Source organism: Dermochelys coriacea, chromosome 17 (genome assembly GCF_009764565.3).
Source record: "Dermochelys coriacea isolate rDerCor1 chromosome 17, rDerCor1.pri.v4, whole genome shotgun sequence".
NCBI classification, from domain to species: domain Eukaryota; kingdom Metazoa; phylum Chordata; order Testudines; family Dermochelyidae; genus Dermochelys; species Dermochelys coriacea.
In genome coordinates, this window is record NC_050084.1 from 11,921,284 (window position 1) to 11,941,596 (window position 20,313).

Below are 20,313 nucleotides of genomic sequence, written 5' to 3' on the forward strand. Positions count from 1 at the left end.
GTATTCTCCTCATGTTTTGATGGTACCGGTGGGAGGGTGTTTTGGTACTGAGCGATGGGTATCCTGCGACTTTGATACACTAGAGGACTTTGATCTCCAAGCCTCCATGGAAATCTTTCAAGGGTATGGGGTTCTCTGGTGTGGTAGGTCTGCTAGAAGAAAGTTCTCCCTGAGGAGATTTGATGCATCTCCTGGATGAAGTCTTCCAAGTCTGTAACTGCTTCATGTCTGGAGAGTGAGCAAGCTGTGGAGGATGACAGGGCGCTCTGAGCCCATGGTATAGGAGGGAGGAATTTCTGGGGAAGGATCTGAAGCTGGGAAGAGGGAGTGCTCCATCATTAGAAGACACAGTTTTAGCTCCCTGTCACTCCTAGAGTGGCTTTTGAAACTTGTGTAGATCTGGCCATGTGTCTATCCCCAAGGCAGTGGATATATGGCTGTCATTAACTAGGAAGGACTCCTGGCAAGTGAGTCGATGTTTGAAGCATGGGACTTCAGCATACCCCAATAGCAATGCAGACTTCTTCAAATATCGCCATGTAATGAGGGGTGGGGGAGCAGAAGGCGAATGCCTTGACTAATGGAAATCCTCCCCCCAAAAGGCTCTGCACTAACTAATTAAAGACACAAAAAGTATAAACTATAAAAGAACAAATGGGCTACAAACTAGTAAAGGTAGAACTGCAAGCGAATGCAGCTGTACACTCCATCTCTGGCTGAGGCAGTCAAGAACGAACTGAGGAGATTTGTCTGTTCCAACTCTGTATATCCTTAGCACCTGGGGGGCATCAGGATAGTTTCGGTGCATACGCAGCCCAAACAGACACTGCTGACAAAATCTCCATATGAAGATATGCACACCTGAACCAGAGCACCCATAGGGACACTGCTCAAAGAAGACTGACTCTTCCCTTTTAAAAAATTAAATTCCTATTATACAAACCTAGGGTCCACTCCTGCGAACATATGGGCATAAGGGTTTGCAGAATCAGGACTTAATACAATATGACAATATTTTGCTGAAGCAGCTTTTGATCACCACTAACATTACCCTGGAAAACAAGCTTTACCCAACAAACCAGCTGAGAACAGATCAGCCACTTTCATCCAAAATCCTAAATCTCAAGACTCATCTCTTCCTAACAAACAATACATAATAATATGGTTGAAAAGTGCTAGGTAAGGGCTTAATGGCAACTCCCACTGAAGTCAATGGGAGGCTTTCCATAGATTTAATGCGTGCTGAATTGAATTATATGTGCAAGGAGCTCCAGCTCCTACAGCTTTTAATATATTTTAAAACCATCCATAAACACGTGAAGCACCCAGGAGCGAGAGGAATTCCCTCCCTTTTTCCCAACGGACTATGTAACTCACTCTTACAAAGAGACAAACCATGGACGTCGGGGAAAGTGGGACATAGCAGAAAACAAACAAACAACCTGACCACTCATGGTCTGGCACCACCTGCAAACATGGAAAAGGGGAGGATCTGCCCTAGAATGAGACCCTCCTAGCCACCTAGGGTCCTTCGTTACTTGGCCAGTCCTGGGTTTAGACTGCCTTCCCAGGATCCTCCTCTTTTTCTGCTATGACATTCGCGCTCTCTGCCTCTTCCTCCTGCCCCGCCAGGCGAGACCTTGTCCACACAGCCCTAGCCAGCAGAGTCCCAGAGAGGGAGCGAGAGCCTGCTACCCAACCCGGTTGTAGTGCCTGCCACTTCCCTGACCCACCCTACGTGAGCACTCTATTTCTACAGTCACTGTACCCTGTGGCTTAGGCAGTAAGTCCAGTGCCCTGAGCCCCATTGAAGATCACTGTAGCTTTGTCTCTTGTCAGACCTTGACTTCGTGGTCCACTCATGGGGCTGTGGTGAACGCCCTGCTACTAAACAGATTGCAAACACAGCAAATCTACAGCTTCGCTGTATTTGTGGTATGTATTTAGTCTCTCTCACACACACGTAGGTGGGGTACTGCCTTAATACCCTCTATACATGAGCCACCCCTGGACTTCACTACTTGTCTGAATTCAGAGTTCAATTCAGCCAAACACTTAAGCACATGCATAAAGGACATTGACTTCAATGGGCTTTGGATCCGGCCCTTTTTTTTCAAACTTACATGGACACGGGACAGAATGACCCACACATCACAAACAAATCAATCATGTGAACTAAACAGAACTAATCAAACTATTCAGAAGGAAAGTGTTATTTGTGTTTTTGAAGACTAAGGATACCATCATATATGCTAGTAGTTAGTTAATTAGAGAGATTCCCTTGGTAGACTGTGCTTAACGTTATGATAGCCACCATTAGGATGACCAGATGTCCCGATTTTATAGGGACAGTCCCGATATTTGGGGCTTTTTCTTATATAGGTTCCTATTAACCCCCCACCCCCGTCCTGATTTTTTACACTTGCTATCTGGTCACCCTAGCCACCATGTACAACTGGGTCACAGTGTGTACTTGAGAGCTACAGGAAAAAAAAAAATCTGATGACTGACCTTTAGCTGGAAACGGAACTGCCATAAAAACAGTCGGTTTGCAGAAGGCAATAGTAGCACGAGTCATTAGGTGCTTTGTTACATGAATCTTATTTGCACCTTTCATTTAAAAGTACATATTGGCTCACATCTTCAGGCTCAGAGAATTCAAGTGATACATTATGATGGAGGTAACGACACTGTGGGAATAAGCGTATTACATAATATCCCCTCTATGAATTTAAAGCAAGGCTAAGGGCTATTGATTGACAAGTAAGAACAGGTGTTCTCAATTCAGTTGTCACTTTCTCTCACTGTTGGTAATTTAAAAGGCTTACAGATATTTTAAACCATGAAAATACTGAGCATTAGAAAACATCTAGAAAATACTGAGCATTAGAAAACTATCTTTTAGGTAGGCCATTATACCTCTAGGTCTTAGATGTCTTGGACCAAACACAGACCACTGATATAGCCAAAAATGCCCATACTTCCTCATCTAAAATTTCACAAGTGTGTTCGGGTTAGTTTAGCTGGACCTAGATGCATAGAAGTTTAATACAATAGAGGCTGGGCAATATATTCAGTTGATGTAAAGCAGTGTAGCTCTAATGATTTCAACAGAGTTATGCCTATTTATATCAACTTGGTCACAAAGGGCCAGAGCCTTGCTATTAATTATTAAATTAATTAATTACTTAATGTATTTGTAATACCATACCACCTAGGAACCCAGTCACGGACCAGGATCCCCTTGTGCTAGGTGCTATAGAAACACAGAACAAAAAGATGATCCCTGCCCCCAGAGAGTTTAGATTGATTGATTATATTTACAGGAGAAAACTAATTGGCTAGAAAGCAACATGAAACATTTTTTGTTTGAAAGGCACCGTTGAAACATAGCATTATATCAGATCTCTGATTGCATGTACTGGAACTATCCTAAATTGGCCTGCTTGGTATCAAACAATAACCATGACAATTCAGCATAAATGGATTGCAATATCTGAAAACCCCTACCCAGTATAGATCCTTGGTAGTGTCCCTTGAAAATAGGGCAAAGATCTTTGGAAAGTTCATCATTTCCTGAGGGTATGTCCTACGATATGGCTGAGTAGTTACCAACTATCTGCTCACTGTCTAGAATATGCAGCAATGTGGCTGCATTTCTCCCAGGATATTAGAGAGACAAGGTGCATGAGGTAATATATTTTATTGGACCAGCATCTATTGGTGAGAGAGACAAGCTTTTGAGCCTACACAGAACTCTTATTCAGGTTAACTGTATGTAATGGCAGGAGTCCTATTTACCAATGCAGAGTTTACCTTGAATACATGAGGGAATCAAATAGGCCATCGTTTTGCAAAATGATTATTGTTGTATTTGTTTAGATCATGTTACAGTATATTGCAATAATGATGCCTTTCCATTTTTATAGGGTATTGCTTTATAGGGTATAACGTGGCTACAGCCTTCTTAGCAGAACAGCTGCCAAGTGTTTGAGTTACAACGACCTTCGATAACTTGGGATACAGATTGCAGCATTGCTGTGGAATGCCAGAACTGTAGTTATTTATAAAAAGCATCCTATCACCATGCAGAAAAATATTACTCCTTGCAATGCAGTTAAGGGCTTGAAGTATCTCATCTCTCTTTATTGCATTACTGGCTGCTGTGCTGACAAAGCACGTTCCTCAACTAAGAGCATATTAAAAATTTTATCCTCATAATAAACCTCAGAGAACTTTTACAAGGCATGAAAAAAAGACATAATGGAGCTTACATCCATTTGCCATCTACAAGAAAGTCTCTATCTTATTAAAGGGAATAAATTAGGACAGTGTGTGTGGGGGGGGAATCTAGCACTCAATGGGAAGATAGGAAATCTTTCACATGAGGATTGGGGAAAAAAATCAAACACCTCCTTTATTTGGTTGAAAGAGGAAATGTCTTGAAACTAATGAGAGTTAGTAATTTGAAGTTATTAACACATCATGGATCGTGGCATTCAACTTTGTACTTCACTGAGCTACAATGTACTTGCACTGTAATCACTGGATTTGTGACTTTTTTGAATGTATACCACCTGCTGGATGCAGTTTGCATTGTGTTTATAGTTTGGGTCGCCCTTCTAACAGGGAGGATAACTCAGGGCACTGGACTCCTAGAGAAAAGAGTTCACATTAAACACTAATGTGCTTGAGTGCAGAGCACTCATTAGAGGACCTCAAAGTGCTTTTAAAAATATAAATCAAACCTTAGGGTTTTATTTTTAGGACCCATCATTGTAGCATGTAAGTGCTGCACAAGTAAATTACCTCTGCAGAGTGAACTCCATGGTGGACTTAACAGAATATTGGGCTCTTCTCTCTCTTTTTTAATCATTCCAGTTATGGTGGGGAATCTTTATTAAAGAATGGGGCCTGCCGCTAGCTTAAAATGGCTAGATGCTGGATCACTCTAATCTATTCTTCTCTGGAGCCCTCTCAACCAAGAAAGCTTTCTCTCTGCTTCTCATATGGTTTCTCCTGAGTTTTATTAATGGTCCTGTCTCACAGGACTGCAGCCATATTTGCAGAGCATGGAGGGCATGCATATTTGCAGGACAAAGCACGGGTCCCGCCATGTGAGAGACACTCTGAAAGCTAGTCCCTGCATTTCAGAGTGCATTTCCAACTTTTCAATTTAATGTTCACCACATGAATAAAATGGTGTGTCTAATTTTGGCTTTCTGGATAAATTACACAGGTTGAGGCATCATATTAAAATTCTGCTGACCAGTAAAGCATTTCCTGCACTGTAGGGAAAATTCCTAGAATTCCAAGACTTCGTGACAGGTTTCAGAGTAGCAGCCGTGTTAGTCTGTATTCCCAAAAAGAAAAGGTACTTGTGGCACCTTAGAGACTAACAAATTTATTAGAGCATAAGCTTTCGTGAGCTACAGCTCACTTCATCGGATGCATTTGGTGGAAAAAACAGAGGGGAGATTGATATACACACACAGAGAACATGAAACAATGGGTTTATCATACACACTGTAAGGAGAATGATCACTTAAGATAAGCCATCACCAGCAGCGGGGGAGGGGGGGAAAGGAGGAAAACCTTTCATGGTGACAAGCAAGGTATGCTAATTCCAGCAGTTAACAAGAATATCTGAGGAACAGTGGGGGGTGGGGTGGGGTGGGGGGGAGAAATAACATGGGGAAATAGTTTTACTTTGTGTAATGACTCATCCATTCCCAGTCTCTATTCAAGCCTAAGTTAATTGTATCCAATTTGCAAATTAATTCCAATTCAGCAGTCTCTCGTTGGAGTCTGTTTTTGAAGCTTTTTTGTTGAAGGATAGCCACCCTCAGGTCTGTAATCGAGTGACCAGAGAGATTGAAGTGTTCTCCAACTGGTTTTTGAATGTTATAATTCTTGACGTCTGATTTGTGTCCATTCATTCTTTTACGTAGAGACTTTCCAGTTTGGCCAATGTACATGGCAGGGGGCATTGCTGGCACATGATGGCATATCACATTGGTAGATGCGCAGGTGAACGAGCCTCTGATAGTGTGGCTGATGTGATTAGGCCCTATGATGGTATCTCCTGAATAGATATGTGGACAGAGTTGGCAACGGGCTTTGTTGCAAGGATAGGGTCCTGGGTTAGTGGTTCTGTTGTGTGGTGTGTGGGTGCTGGTGAGTATTTGCTTCAGATTGGGGGGCTGTCTGTAAGCAAGGACTGGCCTGTCTCCCAAGATCTGTGAGAGTGATGGGTCGTCCTTCAGGATAGGTTGTAGATCCTTGATGATGCGTTGGAGAGGTTTTAGTTGGGGGCTGAAGGTGATGGCTATTGGCATTCTGTTATTCTTTTGTTGGGTCTGTCTTTATGCTTGGTCCATTGGCAATAAGCGATGCAGAAGGCAGCAGGCAGAATTTCAGGGAAGAGATCTTTACTGAACGTGCTGGGAGACCTGGGTTTGGCTGGTTGCAGCCTGCGCTTGGCCACCAGCTCACGTTCCTGAGCTCCACCTGTCACACCTAACGAGGTCCATCCTGAAACCTGACCTCCTTTTTCCAGTCCGACGCATCATACCACCATGACAGTAAGTGCAAATATACTTCTCAACTTGCCATGGCCCAAATGCGAATGGCATGTTTGACAAAGACCCAAAACAAGGGACACAAAAAAACAAGTCATGCAGGAAACTTAAGATGCTATGGGATCTATTACTTTAGTTTAAACGACCCTTTCTGTAGCCTGAGTTTCACGATTCTTTACTTTTGATGTAAATAATTTCAGTAATAAAAATGAAAGGACGTCAAATGTGCATGGCACACTGATAACTTTGGGAGTTAAAATGAGTATTGTCCCTTCAAATGGGGGACAGTGGAAAGGTAGGATTATGAAGTGCTCTCAGGAAATAACTCCTGAGTTTTTGACAAACAAAGGGAAAACTAATCTGTCGTTTCTACAAATGAGCAACCATATGCAACAGATGATCAGCAGGGAGGCGAATTTCTGAAAAAGAAAGATACTGAAGACCAAATCTGGCTGCTAATACAGCACTGATCATTCAACTGATATGGACTTTGGTCTCAGCAATGGCATTACCAATAGCACACATAGGGATGTGCAAAATACATTATTTTCCCTAGCTGACTGATCTTTAATGAGTTTAGGACCATAATGCAGCTAGTTGATTACTGCAAAGTAATCCATAATCCATCTCAGTCACCATTAAAATACAGATATGTTTTATAAGAATCATCCTAGTGAATGGCTTATATGGTCAGCACAAAAACGGAATGCCATTGACATCAAGTGTCAGGTACTCTGTTAGTTTGAAGAAGAAAAATGGCTTTTGTTAAAGAGGCAATACAACAGATTGATTCAATACGATCAGGAGCTAATGGAGTGAGAAACACCAAGGGCTAAAAGAACCACCTGCTTTTACAATGCAGTGAATGCCTTCAGCCAGTATCATACCTCTGCACATTATAACACAGCAACCACCAAATAATCTACAGCTGGAATTCCATCTAAATAGCCTCCAATAGCAACGGTATGGTAAGGTTACAAAGTCAGGCACTCAAAAGCCAGCAAGGGAGAGGGGTGCTTGTACAATCTTAATTCTTCCCCCTTTGTTTGTATACATGATGATACCACCGTTAATGATACATGCAGAGAAAAATCAGAGTGGATCCGATGCACAAGTCCTTTAATGATTTGAAAGCAAAACCTAGTTTATTTCCAAATATCAGAAAAGACACAACTTCCAAGGTATCAATAAGGGAAGAACAGTTCCCATTAAGATATTTAATCCAATACTTTTCTATTCTGTAAAAGCTAACTGCTTTTTCGAGTCTTGGATTAGGTAGAAGGACTATAACTGACTAAACTAACAGAAAACTGAGAAAAATGAAGTAGAGGAGAGTTATGGGAATATTGATGGCAGACCTGTTCTCGAGCTATTGATTACCATTAGGTATTCTTTGGTATTTTGCCATCATATGTGTCTTAAAGTAGAAATGTGCTGTCAATGCAAGTGAGTGGTTTACATCTTTCATTGTAAGAAAAGCTGGCAAATAACTAGGTTTTGGGATGACAAGAGATTTGTGATTTTAACTGTGCCAATGAACCATTTTTTACTATCTTTTGGAATAAGTTCCTTTTGTCTTTTCAGCACCAGGATGATTAATCTTCTATAACTTGCACTCATTCTTCTGGAAATTTGGGAGGTGGGGGGGCGGAGAAAACAACATGAGATCATAGCAGAAATAAAAAGGGACAATAGAAGCTGCCTTTGAATCCATTAAAGAAATTTGTCAAGATGAGTGGATACATCTAAAGAGTGCAAGATTCATTTTTACAAGGCGTTCATTGAAACAATTCCATTAGTCCATTATTTTGGCATACACCGCATCTACACCACTGTGGATTGCTTTGTAACTTATAAGTAAAGTTTCCCCGGATTCTGTTAAATTGATGTATACACCAGTATATTATGAATATCTGTACTGGACAACTTGCATTTAAATCAACTGGTTTGCATTTTATTATTAGAAAAGCTAATTTCTGAAAATTTGTCATATCTTATTATTTCAGGTAGTTAGTTTTATGTTCCCCATTACCATAGTATCTGAGCAACTCGCCATATTTCCAGTATTTATTCTCATGACCCCCTGTGAGGTAGGGAGATGCTATTATCCCCATTGTACTGATGGGGAACTGAGGCATAGAAAAGAGAGACTAAATAGCTTGCCCTAGGTCAAACGGCAGCCTGTGGCAGAGGAGTGAATTGAAGATGGGTCCCCTCAGTCCCAAACTAGTGCCCTAAGCACTGGGCCTCATTCCTCTCCAGTAGTGATTGCCATATTAAGTAAGTCATTATTGTTCAGAACAATGAGGTATAAATTAAAACAGAAACCATTTTCACTTTTCTTTGTGCATTTTACACAGTATTATGTTTATACAGATTGAAGGGCTTATCTCCAGGGCCCTGCAGTTCAGACTATGCGGGTGTGAACTGCGGCGTGCAATGCTATAACCCCCACCCCATGTGGATACTGCTAGCATGAACTAAAAGGCAGCTAGTTCACACTAACCACAAACTACGTACCTTTTAGCTCACATCAGCAAAATCTGCGCAAGGGAGTTAGAAAGCACAGCACCCTAGCGTGCACAGCAACTCTCATCCTCATGATGCAGACTGCAGGGCCATGGAGACATAGCCAATATCTACTAAACTGTAATGTTATGATCAGCCTTTTCATCTGGATTAGTCTCATGTATACAGGCATTCTCAAAAAAACCCCACTGTTTTACTCTTTGGTGGAAGAAACAACTGAGTGCAGAAGTTCTAGGTGCTTTCTATCAGATTCCATTCAATTTCACTTTCTCTGTGGAGATCTTACAGAACCAAACGGAGCCCAACATGGCTACATGTGTGGATGTCCTGTCCTTTCATATATTTACAACACTGTTCCATCATCCAGAACCCAGAAGTCCTTTGTGATCCCCTGAGATGCAGCAAAGAGAGCATCTGGCCTGGTTATCCTGCTCAGAAATGCTGGCTTAGAAAAGACACTTAAGGGTGCCATAAAAGGCATTCTAAATCACCAGGCCGTATCATTCTATGGGACTTCTTTTTTCTAAGGGCTTTTTCCAGCGCTACAGAATTCCACTCTGTACATTAGTAAAAGATATGCTTTAATCCAGATTCTGGGGAAAATTCTATGGGTGGTCGGACTAGATGATCATAGTGGTCCCCCTCTGGCCTTCATCTATGAATGTACCAATCTAATGTTTGGGCCAGAAGCTGTGCTTTGCAAAGACCACCAATAAATGAATGTTTTTCACAATCTGTTAAGAGATCTATAGAGTCTGATTCACCACTGTTCTTGTTCAGTCATTTGCATCTGTACAAAGAGAGTATGGTATGCTAGCTATCCAATATGGTAGCATTTTTACATCCATTTTGCACTGGTGTAAGCAACACATGCAAGACCCAGCGCAAATAAGAATCAGCCCCCTTAGTGCTTAAGTATCTATGAACCAGAATTGTCCCTGGAGGCTTAGCCTTGAATATTAATTAATTAGCCAACTTTCTGATTGCAGAAAACCAAACATCCTTGTCCTGCCCCTTCTCTCCCCAACCCTTGCTCACTTTCACCAAGCTGGGGGTTGGGGTTGTGGAAGGGGGTGAGGGCTCTGACTGGGGTTGTGGGCTTTGGGGATGAAGGGTGGGGGTGCAGGAGGGGGCTCTGGGAGGGGGGTGGGGCCCAAGGGGTTCAGAATGTGGGAGGGGGCTTTGGGCTGGGCTAAGGGGTAGAGATTCAGCAGGGGGTGTGGGATGCAGGCTTTGGGAGGGAGTTTGGGTATGGGGGGGCTCAGGGCTGGAGCAGGGGGTTGGGGTGTGGGAGATGGTGGGGGCCCCGGGATGAGGGGTTTGGAGTACAGGAGGGGGCTCCGGGCTGGGGCCGAAAGATTCAGCATGCAGAAGGGGGTGTGGGCTCTGGGCATCACTTACCTTTGGCAGCTCCTGGAAGTGGCCGGTATGTTCCTGCATCCCTAGGTGGAGGCACGGCCAGGTGGCTCTGCACAGTGCCTCTGCCCATAGGCGCAACCCCCACAGTTCCCATTGGCCCAGGTTCCCAGCCAATGAGAGCTGTGGAGCCAACATTTGGGTGGGGGCAGCATGCAGAACCTCCCTGGCTGCCCCTGTGCCTAGGGGCCGTATGGACATGCCGGCTGCTTCTGGGAGCCATAGGGAGCCTGCCTTAGCCAACTGGATTTTTAAGGGCCCAGTCAGCAGTACTGACCGGAACCTCCCCAGTCACTTTTTTGAATGGGCATTCCGGCTGAAAACCGGATGCCTGGCAACCCTAGCCTTGAACAGTTGGCCGAGTATAAGTGCTTTAAACCAGGGGCAGCTCGGGGGAGGAATTATGACTCAGAATCTTACTCTGCATCTTGAAAGGGTTCCGTTTTCTATATTCCTCATGTCTGGCCAGTTATTCTGTTTCTCCCTCCTTTCTCCACTCTCTTGCTCACAGGAGGGAGAAACTGAAGAGTAGGGACTGTGCTTCACAATGGTTCTAATAGAGTAAAGAAGTTGGTGGGCATCTTTTCTTTCCTGCAGAGCCAAGACAGACAAGGGCACAGTCTAGCCCTATCTCTACAAGACCACGAAGACTGGGGAAAAGCACTCAGTATAGGAAAATAGTAAGAATTTGCAAGCAGTGATGCAATGCATAGGGATCAATTTGCAGCAGTTTAGTGGAAATGAGAATATACTTTACTTATACTGTTACCTTTTAATACTCACTCCTATCAGAGCAATAGGACTGAAGCATATAATTCAGGCTTCAGAAATGGGTTGATAGTGCTGCACTTAAAATAAAAATGCGGACTATGAGAAGATGTGTTATAACTGTTAATCCCAGGCTATGAGACAGACAAGGTGGGTGAGGTAGTATCTTTTATTGGATTGATTTCTGTTGGTGAGAAAAACAAGCTTTTGCACTTACACAGAGTGTCTTATTTTGAATATCAGAGGAAGCATTTGAATGGGAGATTAGAATGCGAAAGCAAGACAGAATGAAATATACAGCACTACCAACCTTCCACTTGCTTCCCTTCATCTAAACTTATTCCATCATGGTTTAGCATCTTCAGGAACATAAGAACAAACCATTTTTTCCCATCCAACACTGACAACCTTTATTCATTCAGATACTTTGGTGTCTGTATCCATCTGTTGTCTCTTGTATTATATTTAGACTGTAAGCTCCTTAAAGGGGAGAGAGTCTTGTCAAAAACCTTCCTCAGCTTTATTAAGTACAATTGAAATGAATTTTTAGTGGAATCTCTCTACTGTGGTAACATTCTGTTAGGATTCTGGTTTTCAACAGGGAAGGTTTTTACAAAGTAAGAACATAGCTCAATATCAAAGATATACTGGCATACACTACCCACTTCAACCTGCTTCCATTTAGAGTTGAAAATTTCTCTACTGGAAAAAATCTGCTTTTGTCAAAATTGAAATATATTGTGGGGATATATCGATCCTGGTAAAATTTTCAATGGAGAAGTGTCAAAAGGAAACATTTTGCTTTGACAGGTTTGAAACATTCCATTTTGACTTTCATTTATATTTATTATTTTATTCAATATGATAATGTTTTGACTTTACCAAAACAAAACATTGTGATATTTCTGAATCAGCAGTTTTGGGAGCTTCTGTTCCACAAGAAATTTTGCCTTTTCATTCAGATTCATAATGAAAACCAGTTTTTACATGTCGGAATTTCCCGTGGGATGGAAATTCCACTGTCCAACCAGCTCTAGTTCCCATTTCATCTTTTCCAAGGAACAATGGGACTCTCATGATCTGCTTACACCACCACAGGACAGTTATACATAGTGGGTTGCTAGCTAGTCACCAGCATCTATTCAAACAAAGGTCTGTAGGCATTAATGCCTTGATCAGGCAGAGAGCATGCCCTTAACTTTGTGCACGCAAGCAGTCACACCTATTTCAAGCATAGTTGTACACAGAAAGCTGATCATATGCTTGTGTGTTTTTGCAGGATGGAAGCCTAAACCTGGATTTACAAGTGGTTCAATTAGATAAACTACTCCTCATTTAGGGACAACAGATTTTCAAAGGCACAAATGACATCTTGGCATCCAACTCCTATTGGCTCTCCCTTTATTCTTAAAATGACATTGGCACAAGTCTTTAATACCAATCTAGCCCCTCCATACAGAGTTCTATAAGCTACCATTTTCATCCACAATATATTAATTGTTTCCCAGAACGATGCTCCTCCCCAAGAACTTATGAGGAAAATATATTTTCCACAACAGAATCGTCTCAAAATTATTACTTTAAGTTCAGTAAAAATAAAATTAACATTTCAAGAACAGGTTCCAATATGCTATCAGCTGAATAAATAATGAACAGTTCTGGCAAGCTAAATATCTCTGTTTTCAACACAAGTCAACTATAAAAAATGCAACTTTATTCCTTTGCTCATTTATAGCATTTATTGTATAAACTGTTGTGACACTGATTATCTTGTATGGACAGAAAATGGTCCATCCATTATGTTGATTGCTGACTTAGAGCATAGCAATAATCAGAAACAAACTCTAAAAGGAGATATTTAAATAATTACATTTCCTTTTTTTATGGTCTCATGCCCATTGAAGTCAGTTGGAGTTTTTCTACTGACTGCAAAAGGGTGTTGGATCAGCCCCTTAGTTGCTAAAGGTTGACAGGTAAATTTCTGGACTTTTGGATCCCCTTGATACAACTGCATAAGTGTCAGGGATTCAGTCAGGGCAGCATCTTAAATAGTTGCAAGACACTCAGCAGCACTGGGTTTGTGGCTATGAATGATGATGTCCCCTGGTGGCTAGCTAACATCATGGGTAAGAGACCAAATACCAGCAGCTACTAAAAGAAATCTCCTGTGACTTAAGTGGCAGTAGTCAGTGTTTCGAGAGTTAAAGAATCAAGATTCTAGTATCTCCTTGCTGTATGTGTAAGTTATATATAGAAACGGCGTCTGTTTATAGCAGGTAAATCATTACATCATACGCCTTTTTAAAATAGCCTTATTCTTAGGTTTGGCCAATCTCTGCTTCACCAAAGAGGGCTTTCTGCACTCTTACTACTCTCTGATTCGGAGGTCAGCCAGTTTGGCCTCCACTGTAAGTTAGAGCAGACTCAGGAGCAATTCTACCCGGCACCCTTGCCTATGGTCCCAAGGGCTCTTTCAGCACTGGTGAACAGAATTTCAGCCCTGCTCCCACACTAAGGCCTGTGAGGCCGGGTGGTAGAAAGCTAATATCCCAGCTGTCAAGATTGCCACCTGCCCAAATTTTCCCAGGATCATCCCTTTATTGCGGTAGCTGTCCCACGAAATCTGTAAGGATGTTCAGTACGCACTGCCAGCTGTCCAGTTACATGGGCTCAGGATCATCCTGGATGTTCCATTTTTTTTTTTTATACCTCAGAAGTGGCAATTTATACCAACTACATTTCACCCAGGAATGTCTCCCTTTACGGGGAAATTTCCCAGCTGGCCTGCTATGCTGGGTTTCTAGCCATTGTGTCTGCAGAGTGATACAAAAGGACCATAGCAGAATAAAAATTTGGCCCATGGTTTGCACCTCTGATTTAATAGTATTAGTGGGGTATTTCATATACTACTACTTCCCCTCTGCCTTCTACTGATACTGGATTAACCTATCACCAAAAAGGCCAGGTCCCCCCCAAATTTGCATTCCTTTTGTCTTGCATCAAACACAAATTTCCTTTTCTTAAAGAGAACAGACCATGGTTCTCAGTGTTTACAGTCAAATTGGCCTAGAAAATACTGTTTACTGAATACAAAAGCTATGAGCACAGAAGAGGTAAAAGGAAAAACATAAGGAAAAACCTAATTATTTACTTGAAAAGTTTCTGTCGTTTAATAAAAGAATTCCAGTGCTGCAAAAATAACGAGCAAAAAAAGGGCAATTAGGGAAGTGGATATATGTTTTGACACGAGTCCCAGGCCAATAATTGCAAAGCAATTTTGTGGATGAAACCAAAGAAAAGCCATATAATTTATTTCTGAATTCATTTCACCCGACCATGAGAAAACAGTGAAGAGGTTGTTAAAGGTTTTAATTAAACCCATTACTGAACATTCTATATTTACACAGCTAGCCTACTTTTTGGAATGCTGCCTGGTCTAATGTCACAGGCAAACAGAATTATATTAATAGAATCGGGGAGAAAATAATTAACTACCATTACAATGATAGGAGAGCCAACCTTACTAAAGTCAATGGCAATTTTTCTACCAAATGCTAAGGAGGCAGGATTGGCCCCCTTTGCCTTAGTTTGCTTGGTGTGGGCATGTCACGTGGGAGGATGGTTTTGGCAGAGAGGGAAATCAAATCTGTTACATGGTTGCTATTAGAGCCCCAGTCCTACAAGGGGACTCTTACTCCTTCACCAAGTCCCATTAACTTCCCTTTGCAGAATCAGGGCCTAAGGTTAGGACCAATGAAGTCCACTGAAGTCTTTCTGTTGATTTCTATAGGCTTTGTAACAGCCCTAAATTAGTAGTAGAAGAGTTCCTTTTCTAATGCAGTTGCTTTATGTCGCTGTTAATCAAATTTGTGGGGAAATGAGGCCCAGAGAGATGAACTGTCTTGCCCAAGGCGCTACAGGGAATCTGTGGCAGATCCAGGAATTGAACCCAGATCATCTGATCCCAGGCCAGTGCCTTAACTACGAAAGCCAGCTTTCCTCTCCAGAAGGAGCTGCTGGATATCATCTCTCACATCTCACAGCATTGCTGAAAGGAACACCATCTGGAATTATTACTACTACAATGATGATAAATTCTGAAGTTAATAGTCCATGATGAACTAATTCAAGGGGAACATTTATATGAGCACACAGAATAGGCACTTTAGGATGTGTCCATTTTTAATGTTAGTTAGCAGCTTAAAGTTATGAAGATTGGTTTTGCTTTAAGCGTGCAGTAAATATTAACCTAGCCTGTCTCTGAGGTGTAATTGCTAAATATCTACTGAAAGTTGCATTTAATTTTTCATGGTGACTTGTTTTCTTCGGAAATATTATGCATGTGTTTTATGCCACAACAATTTTCACTGTACAGAAGAATTCCCACGAGAAATCTCAGAAAGCTACTGGCTTTAATGACAATATGATCTGATAGATTAACTGTACAAACCAGGCTAATATATTGCCCTGCAGAAAGATGGGCAGGAACTAAACTATCTTTGTGAAAGATTCTTTTTAAAAAAAAATATGAACTAATGTTTTATTTCAGTCACTTTATAAAATGAAAGCACTGTCATTGTTAACTATACAAAGTAATGTGGTTCTCCTTTAGAACAGTGCCTCAGACTGGACCTAGCAGCTAGAATATAAGGGGAATAACAAAATGCTCTCTGCTTTACACCCAATCTTTAAAATGGATACTACTTTATGTCAAAAAGAAAAGGAGTACTTGTGGCACCTTAGAGACTAACAAATTTATTAGAGCATAAGCTTTCGTGAGCTACAGCTCACTTCATCGGATGCATTGGTGGGAAAAAAAAACCTTTTCTTTTTGCGAATACAGACTAACACAGTTGCTACTCTGAAACCTGTACTTTATGTCATGCAGTATTCACAAACAATTTGGGTTTTTGCATAGTTTACACTGACAGATGACTGTGTGGCATACTTCCAAGGATGGAGTTGAGCTAAAAATTATCTATTGTTAAGACATGAGTTTCCTAATCTATGTTACTACAACATTTGGTTAACAAAATTGATTTTTAAAAGAACAAAATTGCTTTTCTCTACTTGGGCTTTTTGTTATCTTTTGTGTTTTTCTCAACATAAACAACAAAAAAAAGAACCTCAAAACGACTAGATACAAAAGTGAAACTGGTTAATCTATCTATCCATCATTCCCTGGAGTAGAGATAACCTAATTCCTGCTTTAAACTTCTCTAGTTGCAGCAATCATGCTAGCCTCTCCTTGACATGCCCATTCCCCTTATCACCTCCAACATGCCCCCTACGCAGAGAGCAGAGTGAACAGATGGCCAGGATTAGGGCAGCACAACAGCCATCCGTGAAACCAAGACACCGGCCCACGTGTTCTTGCATAGCAAAGCCATTTTAATGTGTTTGGAACGGAGTTTTGCGAAGTAGTTAGGCATTCCTGCTGGTCAAAGAAATAAACCAGTTCAAGATTCCAGCAAACTGTGCTCATTTCCACAATATTTGAATACCCTAATGCTGTGTCAACGGAAGCTTTGTTACCTCGTTGTTACTGATTAGTCCATTCTAGTTCAATGAATTCATTGGAGCTATGGGTTGGATCCAGTATCCATTGAAATCAGTCGGAGTCTTTTGCTATTATTCTCAATAAGTGCTGGATTAGGCTTTACATGCATTCCATTAACTAAAAATAGATTAGGAAAGAACATCCTTGATTTCAGCACACTAATTTCTTTCACAACAAGGAAATAATCCACTGAAAAAGTCTAAGCCCTCCTGGGCTGTGGCATTTCCATCACACCACTCCATCAGGACTATGCCCAAACAAGGAAGAAATAGATATCAAAAGCAAATGTTTGTTCTATAAACAATTAAGTGACTTTATAATCTATTCCCATGATGTTCAAAGGTTAACTTTATTGGCCTAAGAGTTGAGCTTCATATTCATAATCAGGAATCAGAAACCACTTACTGCAGATTCATAGCTATACAGACCAAGAAGTGATCAGCATGAGAAGCACCCTCTCTAATAATAAATACAGGCACAAAGCACCATATCCATTTATATCCTCTAGCAAGAGCATCTGTTAAGAAAAATCCATCAGACCCAATGTACTTCTCATGCTACCAAATCTTCCTTTGTAAGGCCAGTACCTTCATCATCCAAAGTCAATAGGTGTTCTAAAAAGCATCTTAATAGCTCATTCAAACACTTGCTTTATCTTGCATTCTCAAAAGTTAATTATGATAAATGAATACTGTACTGCAAAACACTACAGCATTTTGAAGTTACATTAACTGCCATTAGCAGGTGAATAGACACTATAATGCTTGTATGTTTTAGTTGTGTTAGAGACTTAAAAAAAATGTTCAGATTTAAATTCTTCCCCAGCAACAAGGCTGATCACAAGCCATTAATACATGTTAAAGGCTTCTTCCTTCCTGCTTTTCCAGTGCTAAGGAGAGTTCATCAAAACTAATAATAATTTCTGTTTTAACTCCTCAGAATTCTCTTTCCACTTTATTCCTAAACCAATTTAAGCAATAAACCATCTTAGTTGTTTAAACAATGAAAACTATCTACCAGATTCTTCTATAGTGTCCAGCACTGCAACATTTAAACAACGAGCATGCGAGGTTAGATTTGTCAATGCCCAGTTGGGACATTGGCATGCGGATCTAGCTGTCATAGCTTTTAAAGCAAGATAAATGGTGACTGCGGATTATTCACAGCAGTTGTCAGATATTAGAGAAAAGGAACATCAATGCTCATCCAGCCTGTTTTCTTCCCCACTTATAGGATGCGGGAGTTTATTTTTAAAAGCAATTTGTACTTCTTAAATTTCTTTTAAGTGTCAAAGGATGTATGGGTAATATTATATTTCTGGACATAGATGCTGGTAAACATTTTTTATTGATATTATTGACCATAAGGTAGATTTTAAAAACCAAGGGATTTAGGAGCACAATACCTGTTAAAGGTCAATGGTATTTGTGCAACTTAATTGCTTACATGATTTCAAAAGTCTCCCCTGCCCACATTGATAGATATTACAGCTACAGAACAGTTAGATGGATTTGAAGTTACTTTTTGAGCCTCCTTAAGGAAAGACTTCAGAATTGGGCTCTGAGAGTCTGAAACTGGTCATGATGTAATCCACTCTCAAGTGTAAACACAGCAAGCAATAATCCATTGTTCACATCATAACTACTAGTTATACAGTATGAGCTGAATCCCAATTTAAATCCCCAGGAGCTGAACATCTATTGAGGGTGGGAGCTGGGGACACATCAGTCACTGGAATTATCTTGCCAACCCAACGTAGGATGGATGTGGGCAGCCAAGGGGTGAGGAAAAAACATACGTTAGGTGTACCTAATGGTACCTGCACATCACAGTCCATGTACTAGACCAAGGACCTGACCAACTTCTTGAGCCAGCAGTGTGCACCTCCCATGGGAGCCACAGTATTTCAGCACAAGTGGAAAGCCTAGCACAAAGCTGCAGTCATCACTGAGTGCTAAATGGGAGGGCAGAGTCACCGTATAACCCTCTTTTCTACTGCTGCATCCATCCAGAAAAGGACGGGACCCTGTCCTTACTAATGAAATGGGCAAGAGGGTAAAGCGGACTTGCAGGATTCCATGCCTGGCCAATTAAAGCACTATAACCATATAAAAAAGCTTGCGAATAGCATAGACCTTGGAGGGCCACACTTGACAAAGCTGTGCCTTATAATGCAAATTAACTTACTTGGAAACAAGAGAGAAAGCCTCCAAACAGATGGCTGGGCAGTGGACAAGCCTGATTAAGATGTGGCCCAGTGCAGCAGGGAAATGGGCTCGGGTCACCTTCTCAAACACGGAACTGAAGGTGTTGATCAGCCATCTTGCAGTTCTGGTCCCCTCCTCCTGTATCTAAGATGTTGCCCCCATGTAGGACAAGAATAAGGACATGAGTTTTACAGTTCCTGTGCGGAGCTCCTTCCTGAAGAAAAGAAATAGCATATGAATAGGCTTTTGTTAGAACACGCTTTGCAAGAGCAATATTGGTGCACTTGGTGTCAATCTCCAGAGACAATTAGTGATGTATTTTCAGGCTCAGAGTGATCTTTTGTATATTTTACTTTGACAAAAAATCAATTTCATTCAAGTATCCCCAAGTTAGATACAGCACACTATACTTTAGCGTAGAAGCTTTTATGCCTGAGGCTTAGATGTAGAAGTCAGATCCAAAGGAGATTATGAATGGTTTTATGCACAACAAATGCTATTGGCAGTGTATCCAGACGGGAAGATGTCCAAAATCTTGAGGCAGCCTAAATGTCTAGTATCAAGAGCTAACCTAATCTCATTTTGTTAGATCTGTCAGAAAGGTTTAACTGAAACCCTCACATTTTCTAGAGAAGAAAAATAATTCTGTGTCAGCAACGTTCTACGTCAGCAGGGGTTAGAGTGCAGCGTTTCTCAACCTTTTTAGGTCGGGGATCTCTTGTTCAAAATCAAAAAACATTCATGACACGCTTCCATTTACTGGAAAGGAATGAAAAACCTATCAGTGAAACAGCGTTAGACCTATATGTTGACATGTCTGCTTTGAGAAGTTGACAGAGAATGTTTTGCCTTAGAACACAAGAACAGCCATACTGGGTCAGACCAAAGGTCCATCTAGCCCAGTATTCTGTCTTCCAACAGTGGCCCATGCCAGATGCCCCAGAGGGAATGAACAGCCAACAGTTAATCATCAAGTGATCCATCCCATCACCCATTCCTAGCTTCTGGCAAACAGAAGCTAGGGACATCATCATCATCCCTGCCAATCCTGGCTAATAGCCATTGATGGATCTGTCCTCCACTTATCTAGTTCTTTTTTTGAAACTTGTTATAGTCTTGGCCTCCACAGCATCCTCTAGCAAGGAGTTCCGCAGGTTGACTGTGTGTTGTGTGAAAAAATACTCTTTTGTTTGTTTAAACCTGCTGCCCATTAATTTAATTTGATGACCCCTGGTTCTTATATTATGAGAAG

General features: G+C 41.3%; 1 protein-coding gene across 1 annotated transcript in view; it reads right to left on the minus strand.

Moving 5' to 3' along the window:
* PITPNM3 (PITPNM family member 3) overlaps positions 1–20,313 on the minus strand; it is a 348,983-nt gene that overhangs the window by 87,003 nt on the left and 241,667 nt on the right. Inside the window, 2 exon segments of the mRNA XM_043499395.1 lie at positions 19,042–19,167; positions 19,169–19,275. Of these exon segments, the coding sequence (XP_043355330.1) occupies positions 19,042–19,167; positions 19,169–19,275 (233 nt within the window).